This window comes from Falco naumanni, chromosome 11, assembly GCF_017639655.2.
Source record: "Falco naumanni isolate bFalNau1 chromosome 11, bFalNau1.pat, whole genome shotgun sequence".
Classification (NCBI taxonomy): domain Eukaryota; kingdom Metazoa; phylum Chordata; class Aves; order Falconiformes; family Falconidae; genus Falco; species Falco naumanni.
This window is the reverse complement of record NC_054064.1, coordinates 99795-120625: the sequence shown is the minus strand read 5'-3', so window position 1 is coordinate 120625 and position 20831 is coordinate 99795. Positions and strand designations below refer to the sequence as shown.

General features: G+C 43.7%; 1 protein-coding gene across 11 annotated transcripts in view; it reads right to left on the bottom strand.

Annotated features, from left to right (window-relative positions):
- Positions 1 to 2866: 2866 nt before the first annotated feature.
- Positions 2867 to 20831, bottom strand: part of LOC121095515 — a 42124-nt gene continuing 24159 nt past the window's right edge. For 4 of the 11 annotated variants that reach the window (XM_040610448.1, XM_040610445.1, XM_040610440.1 and 1 more), the window contains one exon: positions 2867 to 14540. In XM_040610448.1, the coding sequence (XP_040466382.1) occupies positions 8191 to 9168 (978 nt within the window). In that variant the 5' untranslated portion in view covers positions 9169 to 14540 and the 3' untranslated portion in view covers positions 2867 to 8190. Of the gene's footprint in view, positions 14541 to 14703; positions 14911 to 15179; positions 15212 to 15857; positions 16796 to 17621; positions 17680 to 19335; positions 19504 to 20655; positions 20750 to 20831 lie in introns of those variants that run through there. The other 7 variants (XM_040610438.1, XM_040610441.1, XM_040610439.1 and 4 more) reach the window with 7 other exon arrangements.

The following is a 20831-nucleotide window of genomic DNA, read 5'->3' as shown; positions in this document are numbered from 1 at the left end:
AATACTATATAAAGAGTAGCTGCTAAAACGGGAACTGAGTCTTCTGTTTATTACTGTAGAAGACAGAATTACTGGACTTACTATCAGGTCTTTGAGTGACACTTCAGATGACTGCCTTTTGTGGTTGTCTTGCCCTGAAATTATCTCTACCCATGGAATAAATTTGATCCTGTAACACAAAAACTGTTACACAGCTGATGTCTTTAGAACAGAACCCTTTAGGCTGGAAAAGACCTTTAAGTCCAGTCATTAACCTACCACTGCTAAGTCCAGCACTAAACCATGTCCCAAAGTGCCACATGTACACAACTTCTAAATGCCTCCAGGGATGATGACTCAACCGCTTCCCTGGGCAGCCTGTTCCAGTGCTTTACAATCCTTTCAGGGAAGAAATTTTTCTTAAGATCCAATCTAAACCTCCCATGGTGCAACTTGAGGCCATTCCTTTCATCCTGTCACTTGTTACTTGGGAGAAGAGAGGTACCCCCAACTCGCTGCCACTTCCTTTCAAGGAGCTGTAGAGAGCGATAAGGTCTCCCCTGAGCCTCCTTTTCTTCAGGCTGAACACCCCCAGTTCCCTCAGCTGCTCCTCATCAGACTTGTTCTTCAGAGCTTTCAACAGCTTCAGTGCTCTTCTTCAGACAGGCTCCAGCACCTCCATGTCCTTACAGTGAGAAAACTGTAACAGCATCCAAGGGGTGGCCTCAGCACTGCAGGAGTACAGGGGGACAATCACTTCCCTAGTCCTGCTGGCTACGTTATTTCTGATACAAGCTAGGATGCTACTGGCTGCCTTGGCCACCATTTCATCTTTCCTCTAGAATATAGACTCAGAACATGGCATATGGCAGCACGAACTGGCTGTCAAAGTTAATCAGTGCCAGAGGGCACTTGCATTTGTCATGAAAACAAGTTTTGAAAGCCTCTTCTTGAGTCAGCCGTAGAATTAATGATGACCAATTTATTACAGACAGAAATTCTGCTTAATAGTATCAGGTTTATTGAGCACTGTGTGACACCTCTGGTGATGGGAGAACCTTGCAGACAAAGGTATTACACGATACATACAGAATCTGACTTCTCAGGTCCAGTAAGATCTGCTGACCAGATCTGCAGACTGGCCCTTCGCAGCCACGTGGACATCTATGACTGTGTTTCAGAGCACCCTGGGTTATTACCTGGAGTGCAAGGCTGGACCAAGGCAGGGCTGTGTCACACACATGATGCTGAGCAGACACTGAGAACAAAGCCTAGACACTCCAATGGTTCTGCAGGAACAGCCTTTCCTTACGGGACCCCATCTAGCTGTGAAGGCTACTTTTAGTCCCTGCAGAGCACTCACTGGAGCTCCTATGTCTGGAAACACATTCCGAGACCTCTGAGATGGCTATGCTCATGGCAACCTGGGTTCACAGATTCTACGGGCTTTAGTTCCATGTGAAAGCAACTGTCTGCTTACAGACCCAAGCTGGCCAAAAACCCAGTACAGATACCTTCATATGGTATGTGAAAGACTGCATTATTTGAAAACAAAATGTCCTTTAGAGCATCAAAGTAAAATATTATGATAGGTCTTACATCATCCACAGCATCTTGACAGTCTGCATTATACTCTGATGCCACTCCCATGGCTCTACAGAACATGCTATATCCCCTCCTGAAGTCTGAAATCATCTCTCCCCATCAAACAGGGATTTATTATCAGATTTTAGAAAAAGTAAGATGGCAAACATTTACGATTTAGAAAGACCAAAGACTGAAAGGTGCAATACCTGTAAATATGCCTCCAACGATGGCACAAACTCCTGTGAGAAAGTGTGTAAAGGACCTAGAATGAGGCAAACTATTTGAACAACCAGCATGAGCTCAGATACCAATATGTCAGATAAGTAACAATTAACTAATACAAACTAATTCATAATTATCATAATACTCATAATAGCAGATAAGTATGCTTTATATAATTATTAAGAGGTGATGACTAACAGATTTAACAACTAAATAACCCATGTTGGCTACAGAATAGAGTTTGATGCTGATACTTTTACTGAGCAGCATTGAGTAGCGTTAGAGCAGTGTGCTCTAAGGATCTCAATGGCAACACTAGGAGACAAGTACTGAATTTATAAACCTAAAGATGGACTTTTAACCACCAAGATTTTATCCGTTCCTACACAGGCAGAATGTACAGCAAGCTGCTGTAACACAAAAACTACATCCCTAAGCACATGTTAATACATTTAAAGGTATAGACATTGGCTGTCCCTCATTATGATCCTAAAATATGGGACAGCTGCAACCCCCTCCATTCCCCTGCAATTACATGCCTATGATTAATGGAGGACCCAGAAAGAAGAAAGAGGTTCCATACTGACTATGACATGCAGAAAAGCCATAGTAAACGCAGAGAAAGTAACCAGTTTGGATCAGTGTGGGTACTGCTGTAGGTGCTGGTGAGATGCGTATGCTATATAAATCATCTTCCTGTTAAAAAAAAAAAAAAAGACTTTGAGGAAATTTTTCTGAACTGAGAACCATTATATCAGACTTCTGCTCAATACACCAGTTCCCTTCATCTTGATAGTAGAATAAAAAGTTTCAGGTAATATCAGAAAAACCCCAATCCTTTTCAGATGTTCACAGTGCGAGGCATCTGGGAGTGCCTCTTCCTCACTGACTGGGAAGGGGCTTGGATGGCTTTCAGGCATTAGCACTGTCATGTCTAAGTGAGGATGGAGTTTTAAGCTATGCAAAAATCAATAGAGGGTGAATGAAATGGACTGAAAGGTCTCTTACCTGTGTTTCTCTGTCAGCTTCGCCATCATGGGTTGTCGTTGTTGAGACAGACACAACATACAGAGAACTGTGCTCAAAAGCCAAAAGGCCCCGTTTATTGTTCTTACAAACCTTTTTATATTTTCTCTTAAGAGTGCATGTCTGTACATGATTGGTTCACTCAGAGACCACCAGTTCATGACTGGATGGCCTTTTCTTTGATACATCCGTGATACACTTCTACTTGTACATCTGGCAGTTCCTTTAGCTTGTTAACTCAGCTCTTCTTGGGACTTCCCAGACTTTTCATGGGTACACGGGTATCTGTTCAAGGCTAAGCTCATACTGCGATCCCTCAGATCAGCTAAGGTTTCCCACAATTACCCCTTTTTCTATTTGTGTTACAAAAATTGTCTGTGTTCTCTGCTGCAGGGCCCATTGCAGCAGAGACACAAGACATGGCAACATCAATAACACAACTACAACAATGAACAAAATCAACAACCTGGTTTTTATCAGAGACAGCAACCACCCTGACAGTCCCCATCCTTTAAACAAGTTATTCAACCAATCCCATCCATCATCTACTTGTAATTTCTTCACTTATCTTTCAGAAGCTGAACACTTTTACGTATTGACTCAGAGTGATCCGTTAAGTTCATACAACACATTCCCTCAAAGTCTTCACATCCATGTCCCTGTACCAACAAGAAAAAAATCAATAGCAGCTCGAATTTGTAGCGATGCATGACGAACAGAATCAACATCTGCTAATAAGCCAGAAAGAGCAGTGTTTGTAGCATTACTTTCTTTAGCAAGCCAACAACCTAACTTGTTAAGTGAATTAAGAGCATGTGCTGTCCCTATAGAAGGGACTAAAGAAGGAAGTATATATGCTGCGCTGCATTCCAAAACTCAACCTGAGAATTACAGTCTGTTGAGAAATCTGCACTGCACTGTTTTCGAGTGTGTTGCTGTTTCCACATCCTAACCGTGGAGTCATTGGGGGTGAAAAAAGGAAAGTTTACCAAATGTACAAGGTCCCCCTATTGCCCTACTCTGAATTCCCATCCAAGCTCTGTTCCCACAAATCAAAAACGTGTTTTTCAAAAGGCCAGCAAGGACTGTACTGGATTTTACTGTTCTAGGTGCAGTATAACTGCACCATGCAGACTCATTTCGATAGATTGTCGAGCTACTAGTTAAGTCAATACCCATTGTTTCATTCGAGTCACTAGGCCACCTGGTAAACTTTAAATAAAAACACATGGGAGCTTTTACAGTTCCTAATAATTCCAGTTCTTGGGGCTCTTAATTGGAGGGCCGAAAGTTCTGAATTTTATCAAGCCCACTCCCTGAATCATTCTTTCTCTACCACTGAGCACCTTCACCCCCTGTTAATCACCAGGTGGCATCATACCACCACTTCAGTTCCCAAACGCCTGGACTGACACAAGCCCCTTGTACAGTCTGATTATACAATGAATCCCATTCCATCTCAGTGAAAGGAATGTCCACCAGGCATGTTCAGAATGGGTTCACTGGGGTAGTCATGGCAACACACAGTGTAGATTGATTGGTTGCATTGGCGAGGATGAGCCAGATGTTGGTATCAGGTAGTGCAGGCGGATGATAATAGCCATCACTTCTGTATATCATCCAGGGCAAGCTGAATGCAGCGAGCAGGAACACACCGGGGGCCACTATCTGTGGAGACACAAGCATACCCTCTTCCCCAGGTTAATAAATCACATGGAGGTGACCACCGACCGCTTTGCAGGTCCTTTCGCCTTAACCTTAACGCCGGGGGAGACAGTGGTCATTTTACATAGGGACTCAAAGTGGTGAACCATAGGTGGTTATATTAACAATTCAGCACATACATGGCTTTATTAAGCTATGCTTCAGGGGATTCACCAGTCATTCCCCCTTTTTGTTTTTGAAGAAAGCGTTTGAGTGTGCTGTGTGCACATTCCACAATGCTCTGTCCGGTAGGAGAATGAAAGATACCAGTGATATGGGTAACCCCCCAAAGCTGTAAAAAAGCTTTCACTTATGGAAACATAAGCAGGACCATTATCGGTCTTAATTTGATGCAGAACATCACATACAGCAAAAGCTCATTGCCAATGTCAAATGACATCACAAGCTATTTCCCCTATGTGTGTGTGGTAGCTACTATGACTGATGAAAATGTGTCAATAGACACATGCACATATTTCAATTTACCAAATTCTCCAATGTGGGTAACATCAGATAGCCAAATCTGCAAAGCTTGTAGACCTCTAGGGTTCGTACCAGGTACGTGTTGGCCCTGACAGTCAGGGCAGGCTGCAGCAATAGAACGGGCCTCTGCAGTTGTTAAATGAAACTGACGTTTCAAGGCACGAAAGCCATGATGTAAAAACCAATGGGATTCAATTGCTTGCTGTTTCACTTTAGGCACTGGTCCCATTGTTACAGCTGAGACCAACTGGTCTGCCCGTGCATTACCAGCTGCCACAAATCCAGGCAAAGTGGTATGGCTTTTAATATGCAAAACATAATGTGGTTGTGATCTTTTCTGAATTGTCAGCCATAATAGCTGCGGCACACCAAATAACAAGGTGTTACGCACATCCCCCAAGATTGCCTTATCCAGTCATCGTAACAACCCCACTACATATACAGAGTCTGTAACAACATTCACTGCACAAGTGAATTGTTGGAATGCCAAAGTAACCGCACAAAGTTCAGCAATCTGAGGGGAGTCTTCTTGTTACTCAAGTATGTGTTGCCATTGACGAGCATCACACCAGACAACAGCTGCCTTTCCGGTCTTTCCTGACCCGTCTGTAAATACTGTAGGACCTGTCACAGGTTCCTTTTGATTTAGTTGTTTCTGGCCAATACGAATCTGACTTCCCAATCTACATAATGGATGAAAGGGAAGATAATACTCAATTTGTCTTGTATAATTTGTCAATGCAGCTTGCAATGCTGAACTGTTAGCTAGACACCACTCAAAATAGTCTACCTGCACAGGTAATACAGTTCTTTCCGGGTCTCTTGCCAACAGCTCTGAGCATCTCATTCAGGTCTTAATGATGATTTGTGCCGATAATTCAAATAGGCCAGGAGCAGTTTTTCTGTTATGACAAGGCAGGAAAGCCCATTCCAATAAATGAAGTGGGTCTTCCCAACCAGAGTTCCACTGTACAATCATTGCAAATGGTATCATGTCATCAATTAAAACAAATACCTGTACTGCAACAGTCATCTCAATTCTCCAAACATGCTTGTCCTGTATTGCCCATTCCACCATCTCAACTGTTTGCTTTGCTTCAGGGGTTAAGGACCACGGTGCTGCAATATCAGTGTGCCCTTTTAATAGTTCTAAAAGAGGCCTCAGCTGTGATGAAGTCAGGCCTAAATAAGGTTGTATCCAATTGATAATTCCTGCTAATTTTTGTACATCATTCAAGGTTTTTACCTCCATCATTAACTGGATCACTTGTGGCTGCACAGTTCGGCCAAGCACCTGCGTGCCTAAGTGAAGCATTAGTGAAGCATTGCACCTTCTCTGGCGCCACAGCAGGCCATACTGCTCCAGTGAAACTCACGTGTCGGATTCCATTGCTGACAACACTGGAGATGTTGGAGCAGTCAAAAGGATATCATCCATACAACAATACCAGTACCCTGCTGAATATTTTTCCCCAATTGGGGTCAAGGCCTGAGCAACAAACCATTGACAAATGGTGGGTGAATTTTTCATTCCTTGCAGAAGCACTTTCCAGTGATATGTCTGTGTTGGTTCAGCATGATTAATTGACAGAACTGTAAAAGCAAACTTTTCCATATCATTCACATCTAATAGAATTGTAAAAAAATAATTCTTTAGATCAATCACAACAATTTCCCATAGCATGGGAATCATTGTAGGTGAGGGCAATTCTGGTTGTAATGCTCCTATTGTTGCCATCACCTCATTGATCTGACACAAATCATGCAATAATCGCCATTTTTCTGATTTTTTCTTAATTACAAACACTGGGTGTTTCATGGGTTATAAGACGGTTCAATGTGACCTGCAGCTAATTGTTTTGTTACCAAATTTCACAGGGCTACAAGTTTTTCATGATCGAGGGGCCACTAATCCAGCCAGACCAGCTTTCCTATTAACCATTTCAAAGCCATTGTGGGTCTTTCCATGCCCTGCAACACAGCGGTCCCTAGTGAAAATCCATAGTTATCTGAACTCCCCATTGTGACAAACAGCCTCTTCCTCATAAATTCAGAGGGCCCACAGTCACATAGGGTTGAACAGCAGCCTTTTGTCCTTCTGTATTGGTGATAAGTACCAATTTTGCTGCCATGAGGCTGTCTGCGACTCCCCCCAGGCCCACAACTCCTTGCATGGTGGAGATTACAGGTCAAGAGGAAGGCCAGTCTCGTTAGGAAATAGAGAAATCTGCACCTGTATCCAATAGTCCAGTTACCTTCAACGATGTTGGTGATGCCTGATCCATAGACAGTACACACATCATTTGCAGTCGACTGTCAGACAGCGTTTGTGTCCAAAATACCTGCGATTGTCCAGTGGATCCAAACCCTCCATTGCCTCAGGTGACTTGTTCAGTCTTAGGAACACAACTCATAAAAGGCACAAGTTGAGTAATGCAAGTGCCTTCCTCTATCATAACAGCTGGAGTGGGTGTCGACACCATAGTCAAGATTTGTCCCTCACAGTCAGCATCAATGACTCCTACATGTACCATAATTCCTTGTACAGTAGCACCTGACTGTCCAATTAATAATGCACTTAGTCCTTTCCCAATAGGTCCCCAAGCATCCAAGGGAACTTTATGTACCCTGTGCGTTGTTATAGTTACTGTGTCGGCAATGGATACATCCATGCGGGCTGATCCCCTGGTTTTCCCTGATAACCGGTCACAAAGGCTCAATTGTTTGTTGATGTGGCAGGCACTTGTGTCTGCATGCCCCCTCTTGCGCTCTTCTTGTAGTTTCTCTGTGGCAAGGGCTGGCTGTTTAAGTGAAATTTAGATCGACACTGCTTTGTAAAATGACTGTTTTTTCCACAATTATGACATGTAACCACTGCTGCTCCTGTTGCTCCAGCCGTGCCACCCTTTTTACTTTTATTGGAACACTCTGCTGTAACGTGCCCACTCTGGCCGCAACTAAAGCTTTTCTGGTCTTTTGTGTTCACAGCAGCCATGGCTGTAGCCAGGGCCATCATTTTATGTTCTACAGATTCCACTTTGGCACAAGCCTGTATCATCGTTTCCAGGGTGGGGTCCCCTGGCAATGTCTCAAAAATTCTTTGGCAATCAGCATTGCATTGTTTCTTGCAAGCTGAGTTACTAACATAGTCCTTAAATTCTCGTCAAACACTTGTCTTCCCACTGAAGCTCACAACTTTCCGACAAACTGCAAAAACGGTTCTCTAGCCCCCTGTCGAATCATGGTATATTTGGCTTTAGGTTCAGCTAATTCGGCCATCCATATTAAGGCTTCAATACCCACAGCCTTAACCTGTTCTAAAACCAACAGATGCCACTGTGCTTGATGTTGTGGATTAGAAAATTGTCTCATTTCTGTTAGCACATCCGAACCATTACCAAAGCGCACATCATCTTGTGGAAACTGTAAATTTCTAAGTGCTTGGGCATCAGCCTTCTGCGCCCGTATCGTTTTAAAAGCAGTGCACTGCATCGGTTGAAACATTATTTGTGCTAACATAGCAATATGATAAGGTGTCACTACTTCCATAGTTAATAGTCTGATTAATTGCATAGTTGCTGGAGAATTTGGACCACATTGTGCTACACATTTCTGCAAATCTTGAATTACTTTCCATGAATACATTTTGTGCTCGTTCATTATCCCTTGTGCTGTATCCCCCCCCCTCACAACAGGAAACACCATTGCTATAGAAGGATGAGCAGCAGGCTCTGACATTGGGGTGTTTATTGTCTCAGAGAAATCCCAATTCCCTTCCTGCAAAGCCTGTGCTTTTACCTTCTGCCAAAAAGATATAGGATTATACGAACGAACAGTAATACATGCAGGACATAAGTCCCATGACTCTGGCATCTTTCTACAAGAGGAATCCCCAAAAGGTTTCTCAGATTGTCGCTCCACTTTCCAACTCTGCTCATTCTTTCTCTCCCCACCCCTATTCACCAGATTATCCCAATCATCAGGCTCTTCATTTGAGAGTGAGGGATACTGAATTTTTCCTTCATCTGAAGGAGGAGATGGTAGAGCTGACAGCTCTACTGGAACTGGATTATTGGTGTCAACCAAGGGCACTGGTTCCAGCTCACTTAACAGCTCTGCAGGTGTTTTATAAGTTTTATTACAAGCTGCCAAAGAATGTTTTGTCATCCGACTCTTCTCAAAGCATCACCCCCCTTTGCGGCTTGTGGGTTTTAGGGCATACTCCAGAATCTATAATCTTTTCTCCTTCTGACATTACATTTCCTGTTGTTCCCTTAGCATCCGTAATTTGTACATTCCCCCGAGTTTGTTCCTCTAAGGGGAGGGGCACAGAGGGTTCAAGATTGCGCAGTATTAGAAGCGGAGGCAGTGCCCTCTGCCTGATCTGGCTGCGTTTTAAAGTCTTTCAAAGTTTCATAAAGCAGATGCCACATCCTTAAAAGTGCTACAGCATCTTTGCCTCCCCACGTGGTACAGTCAAACGATTTATCACCTATCTCTTTCCAAATAGAAACACTAAAAGAAGTTATTGTATTTGCCTCATATCCTTGTGCTTTACGCCACATTAGCATTTTTTGCAGTAACAACCCCTCCAACTTAACTCCTCGATTTCGTAAAATCATTCTCCACATAGCAATGATCATAGTCTCTTCCTTACTTAATGAAGTACCCGTGTCCCCAGCAGCTCAGCTTGCCCAGGTGTCTCTTCAGACGCAGCTCCGACAGCTCTGCCTGGGGCTCCCCACTCCTGCGCGCCGGGTGTTAGTCACGTCAGGGTCACCAGGTGTCGCTGTTGAGACTGACACGACACACAATTGTGCACAGTTGCCACAAGCCAAAAGGCCCCGGTTTATCGTTCTTACAAACCTTTTTATATTTTTCTTAAGAGCACATGTCTGTACATGATTGGTTCACTCAGAGACCACCAGTTCATGACTGGATGGCCTTTTTTTTGATACATCCGTGACACACTTCTTCTACTTGTGCATCTGGCAGCTCCTTTAGCTTGTTAACTCAGCTCTTCTTGGGACTTTCCGGACTTTTCATGGATACACGGGTATCTGTTCAAGGCTAATCTCACATTCCGATCACTCGGACCAGCCCCCACAGCGGGTGAAAGTTCATATAGCACAAACACACCAGGCAGACCCTGGTCTCCTAGTAGCCCGTTGGCCATCTTCTCATGTCGTGTGACTGAAAACTGGTTGGTCCTTACCACCTAGCAGGAAACAAACAGCAAATATTTTGTTAAAAAGGAATAGGAAAGGCTACTAAAACACAAGTGCAATGAACCACATCAGTGTAGCCCTGCCCACTCACTTGTTGGGGGCCTGACAGTGGTTATAAAGAGTCATAAAGAGCATCATCAGGATCAGGTCTATCATCATCAGGATAAGGTCTATCTTTAATACAGGCTATCAGTTAAAGCCCCAGCTAGCCCACAGAATGAGTGATGCATCAGTCCCCAGGCTGGACTGTTTTGGTCTCTGCTGGCAAGTAATAGCATAAGCTGTCCCTCTCGACCTCAACCCCAAGTCCATGTCATCCTCTACTAAATCGTAGTCCATTTAAGCACACTTCAGTAGACAGGAGCAATATGAGAAAGCCACACACATATGTGCGTGCACACACACACACACACAGAGGAGCGAGAAAAAAGGAATTAATCCATAAAGGCAGGAGAGTACCAGGGCTACAGACTGCCCATCTTTTTATAAGTAAAGATCATGCTGCAGCATTCTTCTGTACCCTGCCATTCTTCTACACACTCCTAACAGTCCTATTCTTACAGCAAATAAGTTGGGTTTCCGTGAAATTATCATCCCTAATAAGCCATCTGACACAAATTACAATCCAAACTGAGAAAGATACTATCCGGTTTCTTTACCACATTCCACATTTGGGAGTTTCAATTACTGAATGTTTAACGCAGCGCCCCAGTATATGCGGCGAATGAAGAGATGGGACGCAGCTCGATGCAAGCAAATGTCGATTTATTGTACACAATCACGAGTTTATGTGTTCAGAAGCTGTGCACTTTAAACAGATTGGTTCTTTAAGCTAAGCATTACATACTAGGCAATCCCTGATTGGTGGTTAACTACAAACAAAGAACACTTATCAATTAACAGCAAGGTGTTACCTCTCCTTGGTGCCATCCATTCCTCATTCCCGGCATGACTCATCCTGTTGATTGTTACCTATTCACATTCCTTGTCCTCCCAGGGTTTGTGGCCTACAAGCTCGAGCACATTCCTTTCAGCTAACTGATTGCCACTTTATGGTCCTGATTTGCAGGCCCCCTCCTGCAAGTATACATCTGGCAGCACACTTGGATCCATAGCTACCATAAGTATAGGCATCATGGTCTGCATGGATTCCACTCCTGGTGACTAATAAAAAGCAAGTCTTTTGACAGAAGTCCTTTGAAAACTGAACAACAGCTCTACAGTACAATGTGAGATTTCATCAAGAGAAACAGAAGCCGTGGTATGCTGGGAGGTGGCCATAAAACCAGGGCTCTGATTAACTGTCCTTCGTACTTCAGGAATTTTAATCATCCACAGAAACTGCAGAGGCATTCTGAATCCAAGCAGAATGAGCTTCCAGCGTGGTCTGTAGGTTCTCCCAGTATCACCTCATAGCAAGTAACTTCCACCCAATTTCCAGGAGAGAACAGATGGGTCCTTTCTAGACAGGTGACTGAAGAAAGAGGGGCCCACAATAAGGACTCATCACATGAGTACCGAGTCTTGCAAACAGTTCCAGTCTTTAGGGCAGATGAAGAAATACAAACTACATCTACGTTTCCAATGGATTGTTAGATTGCTCTGCCCACATGGCTCTACAATAACTTCACTCGAATGCCTGCATTGTATCGACTGTGGCCATGTGCCTCCTCAGACCTGTGGTTCCTATGCGGCTTCTGACATAATGGGTGATTAACCTACTGGTAATTTACATTTTAGAGTGCCTCAAGCAACAGAGGTTGCATGGACGTGCAGTATATGTGGTACATGCCAGAGAGTGGCATGAGTTTGGGCGAAGAGCCTGAGGTGGTAAGGGTTCCCAGTGCTGTGTGGTTTGCACACTGTTATAAAATTGTGTGTGTAGCTTAAGGGAGTAAAATTCTGACATAGTTTCATCCACATGTAGATCTGTCCGTGCAGTGAACAAGCCCTAGAACCAGGCCTGGGTTTCACCTCAGAGGAAACTGGTTCACTGTTAAAGTAAAGCTGGGCACGGGCCACTCATGCAGCATAGCAGATGTGCAACCAAAACCTGGCAGACAGCTAGGGAGCTAAGCCATCTTGTAGTGAATGTTCACAGAGGTACTAGAGCAAGTGGCACCTGTTTCTTCCCCACAGCGTTAGGTAAGTACACTGGGTAGCACTGGTGGTGAAGTCTGCACAAAAGTAGAGCTGCTGCCTCTATTGGCGTTCTCTTTGCAAAAGAAACATAACAGCTTACAGCACTTTGCTGCCCTAAGACTACAGGGGCCCAAATAATAACTTTGGGGTTTGTTTTTTTTTCCAAAAGGAGGTTCTCTGTAACTCTTGAGATACTGCAGAATGATGGCAACCAAAGCAGACACTTCCAAATGAAAGAGAGAAATCAGAGTTCCTTCTGCTCCCTCAGGCTGGCTTCAGAAAAGAGCATAAATTTGTGTCTGTTCACAGGGTCTTCCGCCTCACCCTGGTACCTCCCTGGTAATTTGTTTATCCTACTTGTCCCCAGAGAAGGACACATTCTGAAAGCAGGGCTGGAAATCTAGCCACCCTCTTGTGGAAGGGTTTTTAAATTGGAAACAAGCCTGATCTTGGGGTTTTCTCCAAAGAGTATTTTTAGGATCTCCTTGCTGCTTTGACTTCTGAGCATGCAGTACAAGGGATTCATGAGGGAACATGATGAGGATGGCATGGTCACCTTGATCTAGGTGGCGTGGAGGAGGCTGAGATCTGCTTCATCACGGCTGCAACATTACAGATAACATTACACCATAGAAACTATTATTCTTGCTTCTGGTGGTGATATGAAGAAAGTCAAACAGGTTCCGTTGTTTCTACCAGAGGTCAGATACTGTCAGTGTCAGAATCTGAGGAGAAAGTCTCAAGGCTTTCGCTCACTTGCCAAAACAATAGGGGAAAAAAAAAGTAATTACCACCTACTTTCATATACACTGTGGGAACCACTTTGACAAAATACTGAAACATCATGGAAGCTATAAGCAAAGACAGAGACAAAATTAATAACCAGTGAAGAGCTGGAAAGCTCAACTGACAGGTTAGGTAGACACAGACTGATTTTGTTCGATTCATCAGGGAACGTCTTTCTTCACAACAGCAACTGGAGGCTTCCAAGGACAATAAAGTTAATCTCTGACATGACTTTTCCTTTCGCCAAAGCAAATCTTCTTCCTGTTCCAATCAAAACCAAAACTACTGGCTTGTTGGCCTTGATGAAATGGAAACTTTCTACAGAAAACTTCTTGAAAATTCTTATTTTAGCATGTGAAACCCCTTATTTCAACAGCATGGCCCCAAGAAAACACCAACTCTAAAACAAGCATCCTCTATCAATTTCAATTAGCCCTACAGTTTATGGCTGTAGAAGCATGGGTTTTACCATATCAGGAGATGAAAAGGATGATCTGGATCACTGAGGAAAAAAACACGATGAGAACTCCTGCTGTTGCCTCAGACCAGCCTGTTCCTTCAGTCCTCTTAAGGATAATGGAAGGCCGAAGTCACTTTGAAAACCTGTTTTCTATTAAATCCTCTAAAGAAGATTATCCATCTATTTCTACAGAAGAAATAATTGCCATATATCTTTAGCTGATCTGCAATAAACACAAATTTGACCTGCTGTCTACTTCTGCCACTTCTTTTCCAAAGCATGTCTTCAATCCTAATTCCTCAAGAATTTGGAAAATTTAAAAGAACAGATTCAGGTAGGGTTACCTACCACCACCTCAACTTCGTCCTCCAAGCTTTATTATATATGCACATAAGCAGGCTTGTGCCAATAAGCCAAGATTATAGTTTGAGCAGCAGTAGCATGAGGAGAGAATTGCCTTTGCTTTTCAAGCCAGCAAACTGGAGCTATAGAAAAGATGAGCAATATTTCAACTTCACTGCAGCTGTCTGGCTGTTACTGTCGGGTAGATCAAGGTCAGGCAGACACCACAGCTCTCCAGCAGCTACCAATTAGGCCACGAACACTGAAAACAAAGATCTTTCTGAAAGGTCACAGAATCAAAAAACATTGGCACATTTGTTCCACATGAAGGGAGGCAGCTGTTCCAGAAAGAGCATACGGTGGAGGAGTCCATGTTTTAGGCATGTCAGGGTTCTTGTTTAGGACTGGGAACTTCACTCCTGTTCTTTTGTAACACTTATGAATACAGACACTTAAAAAGAGATTTCTCTCAGATGGCTTTTACCTTGGTGTGCAGTGACATCTGTCCCATCCAGAGGATTCACAATGCCTGGACAATCCCTTCCAAATGAGAGATGTTTGATGTAGTGCATCATGTTGATCTGAAATGGAAATGGTAATAACTCAAACAACTGCACAGCACCCGAGGGGCAAGGTAAGGAGCTTAAAGTTAATTATCTGTGTATTTTTCTGAGTGCAGCTCTGGAAAAGAGACAGGTCCTCCCTTACTCTGCACATCCTAATGGTAAACTCTGACATACTTACTCTTTTTTTTTTATTCATCGGAGATTCCAGGATGTGGTCTTTCTCCTTTTCCTGCTGGAAACACCCAGATGCCAGTACCCTTCCCCTCCACCTGCAGTGCAGGCTGTTGCACCTACTGCTTTCCCTGCCATAGGAGCACGATGCTGTCAGCTGCCTCGGTGGCACTGGTATGGGCATCATCTGCTTTCCTCCCAGATCCAGAAGCAGCTGTGAAAATATCAGCCTCAGGAAACTGGGGAGCACAGCAAAGGAGCAAGGCAGTCTCAGGAAGAGGGGAAAAGGCTTGCCAAGCAACATGCAGATGTCCCAGACCATCCTTCACAGCCCTGTGTGAAAGCAAGTGCTAGGTTCTGCTCAGACTCGTAAAGCCAAATCCATCTGGGATCAGTACACTAGGATCTTAACGTGGCAAAGAGAGGGAAATCCAGAAGGAAAACACACCAAGAAAACTAGAACGTTATCTTGGGAACACTTACATTATCAAGTCCAAAGCTCTGCAGATTGTGAACTGTAACAGAAGAGCAGTTTAACAATATAGGTTAAGAGGGACAGGGATGCTCCTCCCAGTAGCTGCTCTACTAACACTGTGATAACAAACATATCTGTTTACCTTATTCTAGCTTATAAGGGAGCTCCTCTCATTTCCACTGAGATCTAAAATGGCATGAAAATCACCTGGGTTTCTCTTTTGCTTGCATTAGGGCACATGATAAAACTGCTGCAATTCCCCATGTGACATAGACTAGCCACTGCTACACTGAATGAAAGTATCTAATTTGGGGTTACTTCAGATTAGGTATTTTGGTCTTTATCTGAAAGCGTTCTTAATCTACAGCAAAAACAAGACCCCAGGGGCAAGAAAGGAAAAATTCACTGTTATCTCTGTCACCAACTGATACATGTAACTTCTCTAACTACTGTAAAACACAGAGGCACAACAGATCTAAACTAACAAATGAGCAGAGCGCAAGCCTTAATTTCACATGCAAGTGCCCTAATGAAATTATCATCTTAGCAACTCCCAGCAGCTCTGCCCATCAATCAGCCTTGCTGCTACAGCTGCCCAGACAACACACAGGGAAAGGGAAAGTCTTTGCAGGGAGAGCCTGAGCAGGATATTTGCAAACAACTGGTAGGACCAAGATGACTATTACCAGTGCCAGGGTTTGGGGTGTTTGGCCTGCCCTCTCTCTGCCCTTCCTGCATACAGCAAGGCGACAATGCCGGCAGCAGCACACACGCCCAAAGGGAGCTGGAAAACAGGGGCAATGGGAGGCAACTGTTATCTTTTGGCTGGCTACTTAAATTACTTTATGTAATGCCAGAAGCATCAGTTTCAGGATGAAAACACAACTTAAAACTTGATTTCAGTATTGCTCCTACCAGGTTTGTCCCAAGTCACACTATCATCATAAAGCAGCCAGAGGCCATGGTGCATTTTAACACTGGTCAGGAAGCCAGACCTCAGCTTTCACCTTTGCAAAGAAAATCACGCTTCAAAAGTCATGGGCTATTTATTATTTAGGAGCTGGTGGAGTCAGATCACCAAGTGCTACTACACGATTAACAAAGATCAGGAACACTGCTCCCTTGAAGGGTTTCTGATACACAGCCTAGCACAAGACAGGCCAGAACACTAAAGAACTGTCCAGAACTAGCCTCTCCTTTAAAACATCTATTCAGCATGAGTGTGCTGTGAACTCAGGTTTTTTCCATTAACATCTTTCAATAAAACACGAGAAGCTTTATCTGCATTTATACAAAACCCTTACTAAACCCAAAGAGATATGCATGCAGAACAGAGAACACACAGTTAGAAAAAGGAAATGCTAAGCCTAAACTATACTCCTCCTAATGCTCTGATGTAGGGAGAGGCCCTTCCATTTCACAGTTAAAATGTTCAACACTCAGAAACTAAGGCTGCAGTCACTGGAATTAAGACAATGCCTCTGCATTATAAAGAGCTCAGAGCTGCACTGGCTTCAGATACTCTTGCTGCTGTCTCTTATACAAACACAGAGGTTTGTGTGCCTGCGCTGGCAACTGGATCAAGGAACTCCTTTGGATTTAAAAAAAGAAATTCCTACTAAAAATTTGGCCTTATTTTGGCCTTCCAGTACTTAAAGGGGGCTTATAAGAAAGATGGGGACAGACATTTTAGTGGGGACTGTAGCAATAGGGCAAGCCTTAGTGGTTTTAAGCTGAAAGAGGGTAGATTCAGACTAGATATAGAGAAGAAATTTTTTATGATGACGGTGGTGAAAGACTGGTGGAGGTTGCCCAGAGAGGTGGCAGATGCCCCGTGCCTGGGAACATTCAAGGTCAGGTTGGACAGGGCTGTAAACAGCCTGACCTAGTTGAAGATGCCCCCGCTTCCTGCAGGGGGGCTGGACTAGGGGGCCTTTAAAGGTCCCTTCCAACACAAACCATTCTATGATTCTGTAAACTACCACTGTCATTCTGGCCACTGTGTATTTCTGTATAATTGAGGAAGTCCTTCACAACTGAAATTTTACTCTGAAAGTTCTGAATTGCTTTAAAATTCTCAACAGCTTTTCTCCAAAATATCCCTTCCAGAGATACTGATATTCAGGTCCTGGACCCAACACCATATTCCAGGTTGTTTTACTGCAGGGCAGCAAGGTTTTGTAGAACAAGTGAGGCTGAGAGGCTGCCCAGATACATTCTCCTCCATGTTCTCCCACACCCATGTGGCGGCATCTTCAGAAAACATTTTTCTGTTAGTTCCTGATGGTTCTAAACATCTCTAACAAAATTTTACCAATGTCCCTCCCCCCCCCCCCCCCCCAAGCAGTGCTGCTGTTATCACAGATAGCAATGCAAAGATGTTCAAAGGAAATAGTCAGAAACTCTTGGAAGCTAAAGGTCACAATAAGCAGGAAAAGAAAGCACTTTACCATGTACATGAGGCTGTTGGAAACTTTTTCCTGGTGCAAAGTGGAAATTTCCAGCTACCTGCAGGAAACTGTAATCTTTCGTTAAAAGGTCTGCGTCTATATAAATAAAGCAGTCATACCAGTGGTTGGATTTTCAAATGTTTGTTTAAATGAGATAGACAATAAGCAACTCATTTTCATAGGTGACAATACCAGCAGATATTGTCCTAAAAGAGGTATGAATTTCGCCTCTTCCTCACAGGCAGTCATGTGGAAAGCCATAATCACATATTGATGTTGACAACAACTGTTCTATGCAGAGTATTTTAGTGGACATAAAAATGAGAAGAAGCAATCAAGTCTACTGGGAGGGAACTAACTGCTGCTGCAGGAAATAAAAAGGTATCACAGAAAAGGGGTGGAGAAAGTAACTGGGAGGGTGACTGGGAAGGGTAAGAAAACCCTTAATGCAATAAACAGCAGTGGTCCTACATATGCATCCACGAAAATAAGCTGCTTTCAAAAACAATGCACTAAACCTACCACAACCCTCCCCCCCCCAAAAAAAACCCAAAAAACCCACAACCAAAAAACCCAATATCCCCCAAAAGACAAAGTTTGTTAAAATTTTAACCTGAAATATGAAAAGGATATGGATATTAGATGTCAGTCCCCCTGACACTCACTAGTAATCATACACACCCTCCCCTGGAGGATTTCAATGCATCAAGCTCACATGCTACATTATACCTTTGATGTCTGTGCAAACCTATCGCGTATGTTAACTGCGGACCTGATGAGAATGGAGATGCGCAGAAGGCCAAGTGCCTAACAGGGGCCCCCAGAAATTTCCCTAGTGACACCCACCCTTGGACCCTTGCTACCCGCAGCACTTCCCTTTGAACTTTTCTTGCTCATCACACTTTGTGACAAAGGGTACCATAATGGTGCAGCACCCATGATGATGCTCAAATCACGATGTCTGGCTTCATGAGTGAACAGGTGGTTTTGGTTTGGGTTTGGTTGGGTTTTGATTTTTTCAGAAATAAAGAATGTTGTCTCCAGAAATAGTACACAAAGATGTAAAAACCCCTCCAGATTCTGAATTAAAAAAAAAAAAAAAAAAATTAGTCTGGGCCTGACTGCTAGAACGTACTTGGGTATGTAACCTGCACGCCCAAGTGTTTTGAGCTCGGTAACCTGTCAAATGACAGGTTAGTTACATAGACATCTGGTGTATCTTGTACTACATTTTCATACACCAGTTGCAAAAAAACACCTCTTTGAATATCTTCAACCTTGACAATCAACTCCAAGTCTTGCTTCCACTGGTTTTCTAAAGAAGGGAACATTTCACTCCCTCCAGCACCTCTGCTGATGAGTTGTTGGTTACTGTTATCTCCAGCACCTGCTGGTCGTCTCTGCTTTGAGACTAGAAGGGCAGGTGGGACAATCTAACCTCAAAGAAGCTGCCTCTCCTCCTCCAGAAACCTTGGTAAAAAGACTCGCTAGCTAGATGGTAGGAAAAGCTAAGCTTCTCCAGCCAGACTACCTCATGAAACAGAGAATTAGCCCCTTCCCACTGCTTTTCCCGACCCTCTTACTGAATCCCTCTACAGGCACAAGCACCTTGCTGTGAACACCTAAAGCTGGAAAAGGAGTGGAATGCCCCGACTGTGACTTCTCATGCTCATCACCACCATGCAACAGGCTCATGGCAAGACCCATCTCTCACCTTGTTGACCTCTAGGAAACCATACACTTGGCAGCCCTCATTCTTCTGCTCTTGTATTTTCTGGCTAAATCCTTCCCTCTTGCACTGCTCTATGCTATCCGGGTTTTCTTGAAGGCCCGGTCTCGTCACCTGTATGCTTCTCTGACATCGTCACAAGTATTACAACACCTACAAAAGCACAAGTATCATCTCCTCGCCTTTATAACGAGACAGAGACACTCCAGCTCAGGACTCGAATCCCTGGTGGATCTTATTTCAACAAATCAATGATGCAAACAGGGTCTAAACACTGAAAGGTGATCTAATGCTCCTGAAGGAGCTTGAGCTTCCTGACATACTTTTTGAGATTTTGGCACGAGGATACAAGCTGTTTTAATGCAGCGCTTAAGTCTGAAGAGGGCTTTAGTTGTCCATTTAGACAGCCAAGTCAATCCTCTGCAAAGAAATTTGCTGCAGAAATGACATCAGCGTCCCACAGCTCTGAGCATCTTGGAACTTTCCCACGTGAACACAGCATCTGCCTGTTCCTGTTCCTCCCTTCCTCTGTTTTTAGGGCAAGACTGCCAACATCAGAGGAAGGGTTAATGGCAAACTTTCTTCATTGCTCTTCTACCTCTGGACTCACCAGAGTCTCTGTCACGCTCACCAGAAAAAACAATTGTCTGTCTCTGTTGCATGTTGTGCTGGACAAAACAAAAAGTTGAAGGCTGGAATCATGAATCCCTCAAGATGCAAACATCTCTGGGGAAGGATGCAACTTGACAGATGTGACAAACTAAATTACTACAGAGACAATAATAGCAAAGGATAGTCCAGAACCTATGGACTATCACGAATCCATTCTTACACAAATTTGCAGGTAGAAGGAATGAGAAACACCAGATGACACCCATCATTTGTCTGAGTGATAGGTGTATGGTCTTTGCTCCCATAAGGATGCAAAGCCTGCAGCAGAAACGAGAAGGCAAAGCCATAACTGGGTTTTATTCCGAGACAGCTCACAGAACAGTGAAATAATTTACACAGCTCCCCTCTGGACACCAAGTAATCCCAGAAAAGGTTCTGTTTGCTAAGATACAATCTTTGTGCTACTGCCCTTAAACAGGCACGTAGACAAAACAGACAACCTAACTGTGCACGCTCTTAGCAATCGTGAGCACAGCACAGGCGTACTATAACACAACAGCTCTCACCATTCTCTGAACAGGTGCTCAGGAGGATTTCACTGCACGGACCTTCACAGACATTTTGGAAAAAAACTCCAACACGTATGCCACATTAACTGTACAGATTCAACCACTAAGATGATGTAAAGGTTACCGAATGTCCTCTAACTCTGCCCCGTAACAGCTTTCACAGCGATCGGCATCCAAAGCATTTGGATCAAACACCTTTTCTTCTTCTTTCCCCAGTTCTAAGACAAAAGAGGATTCATAGTGGCGAGGCACGTCTAGAAACGCTATCTTGTACTTCTGCTCTATGCACAGAAACTGTTC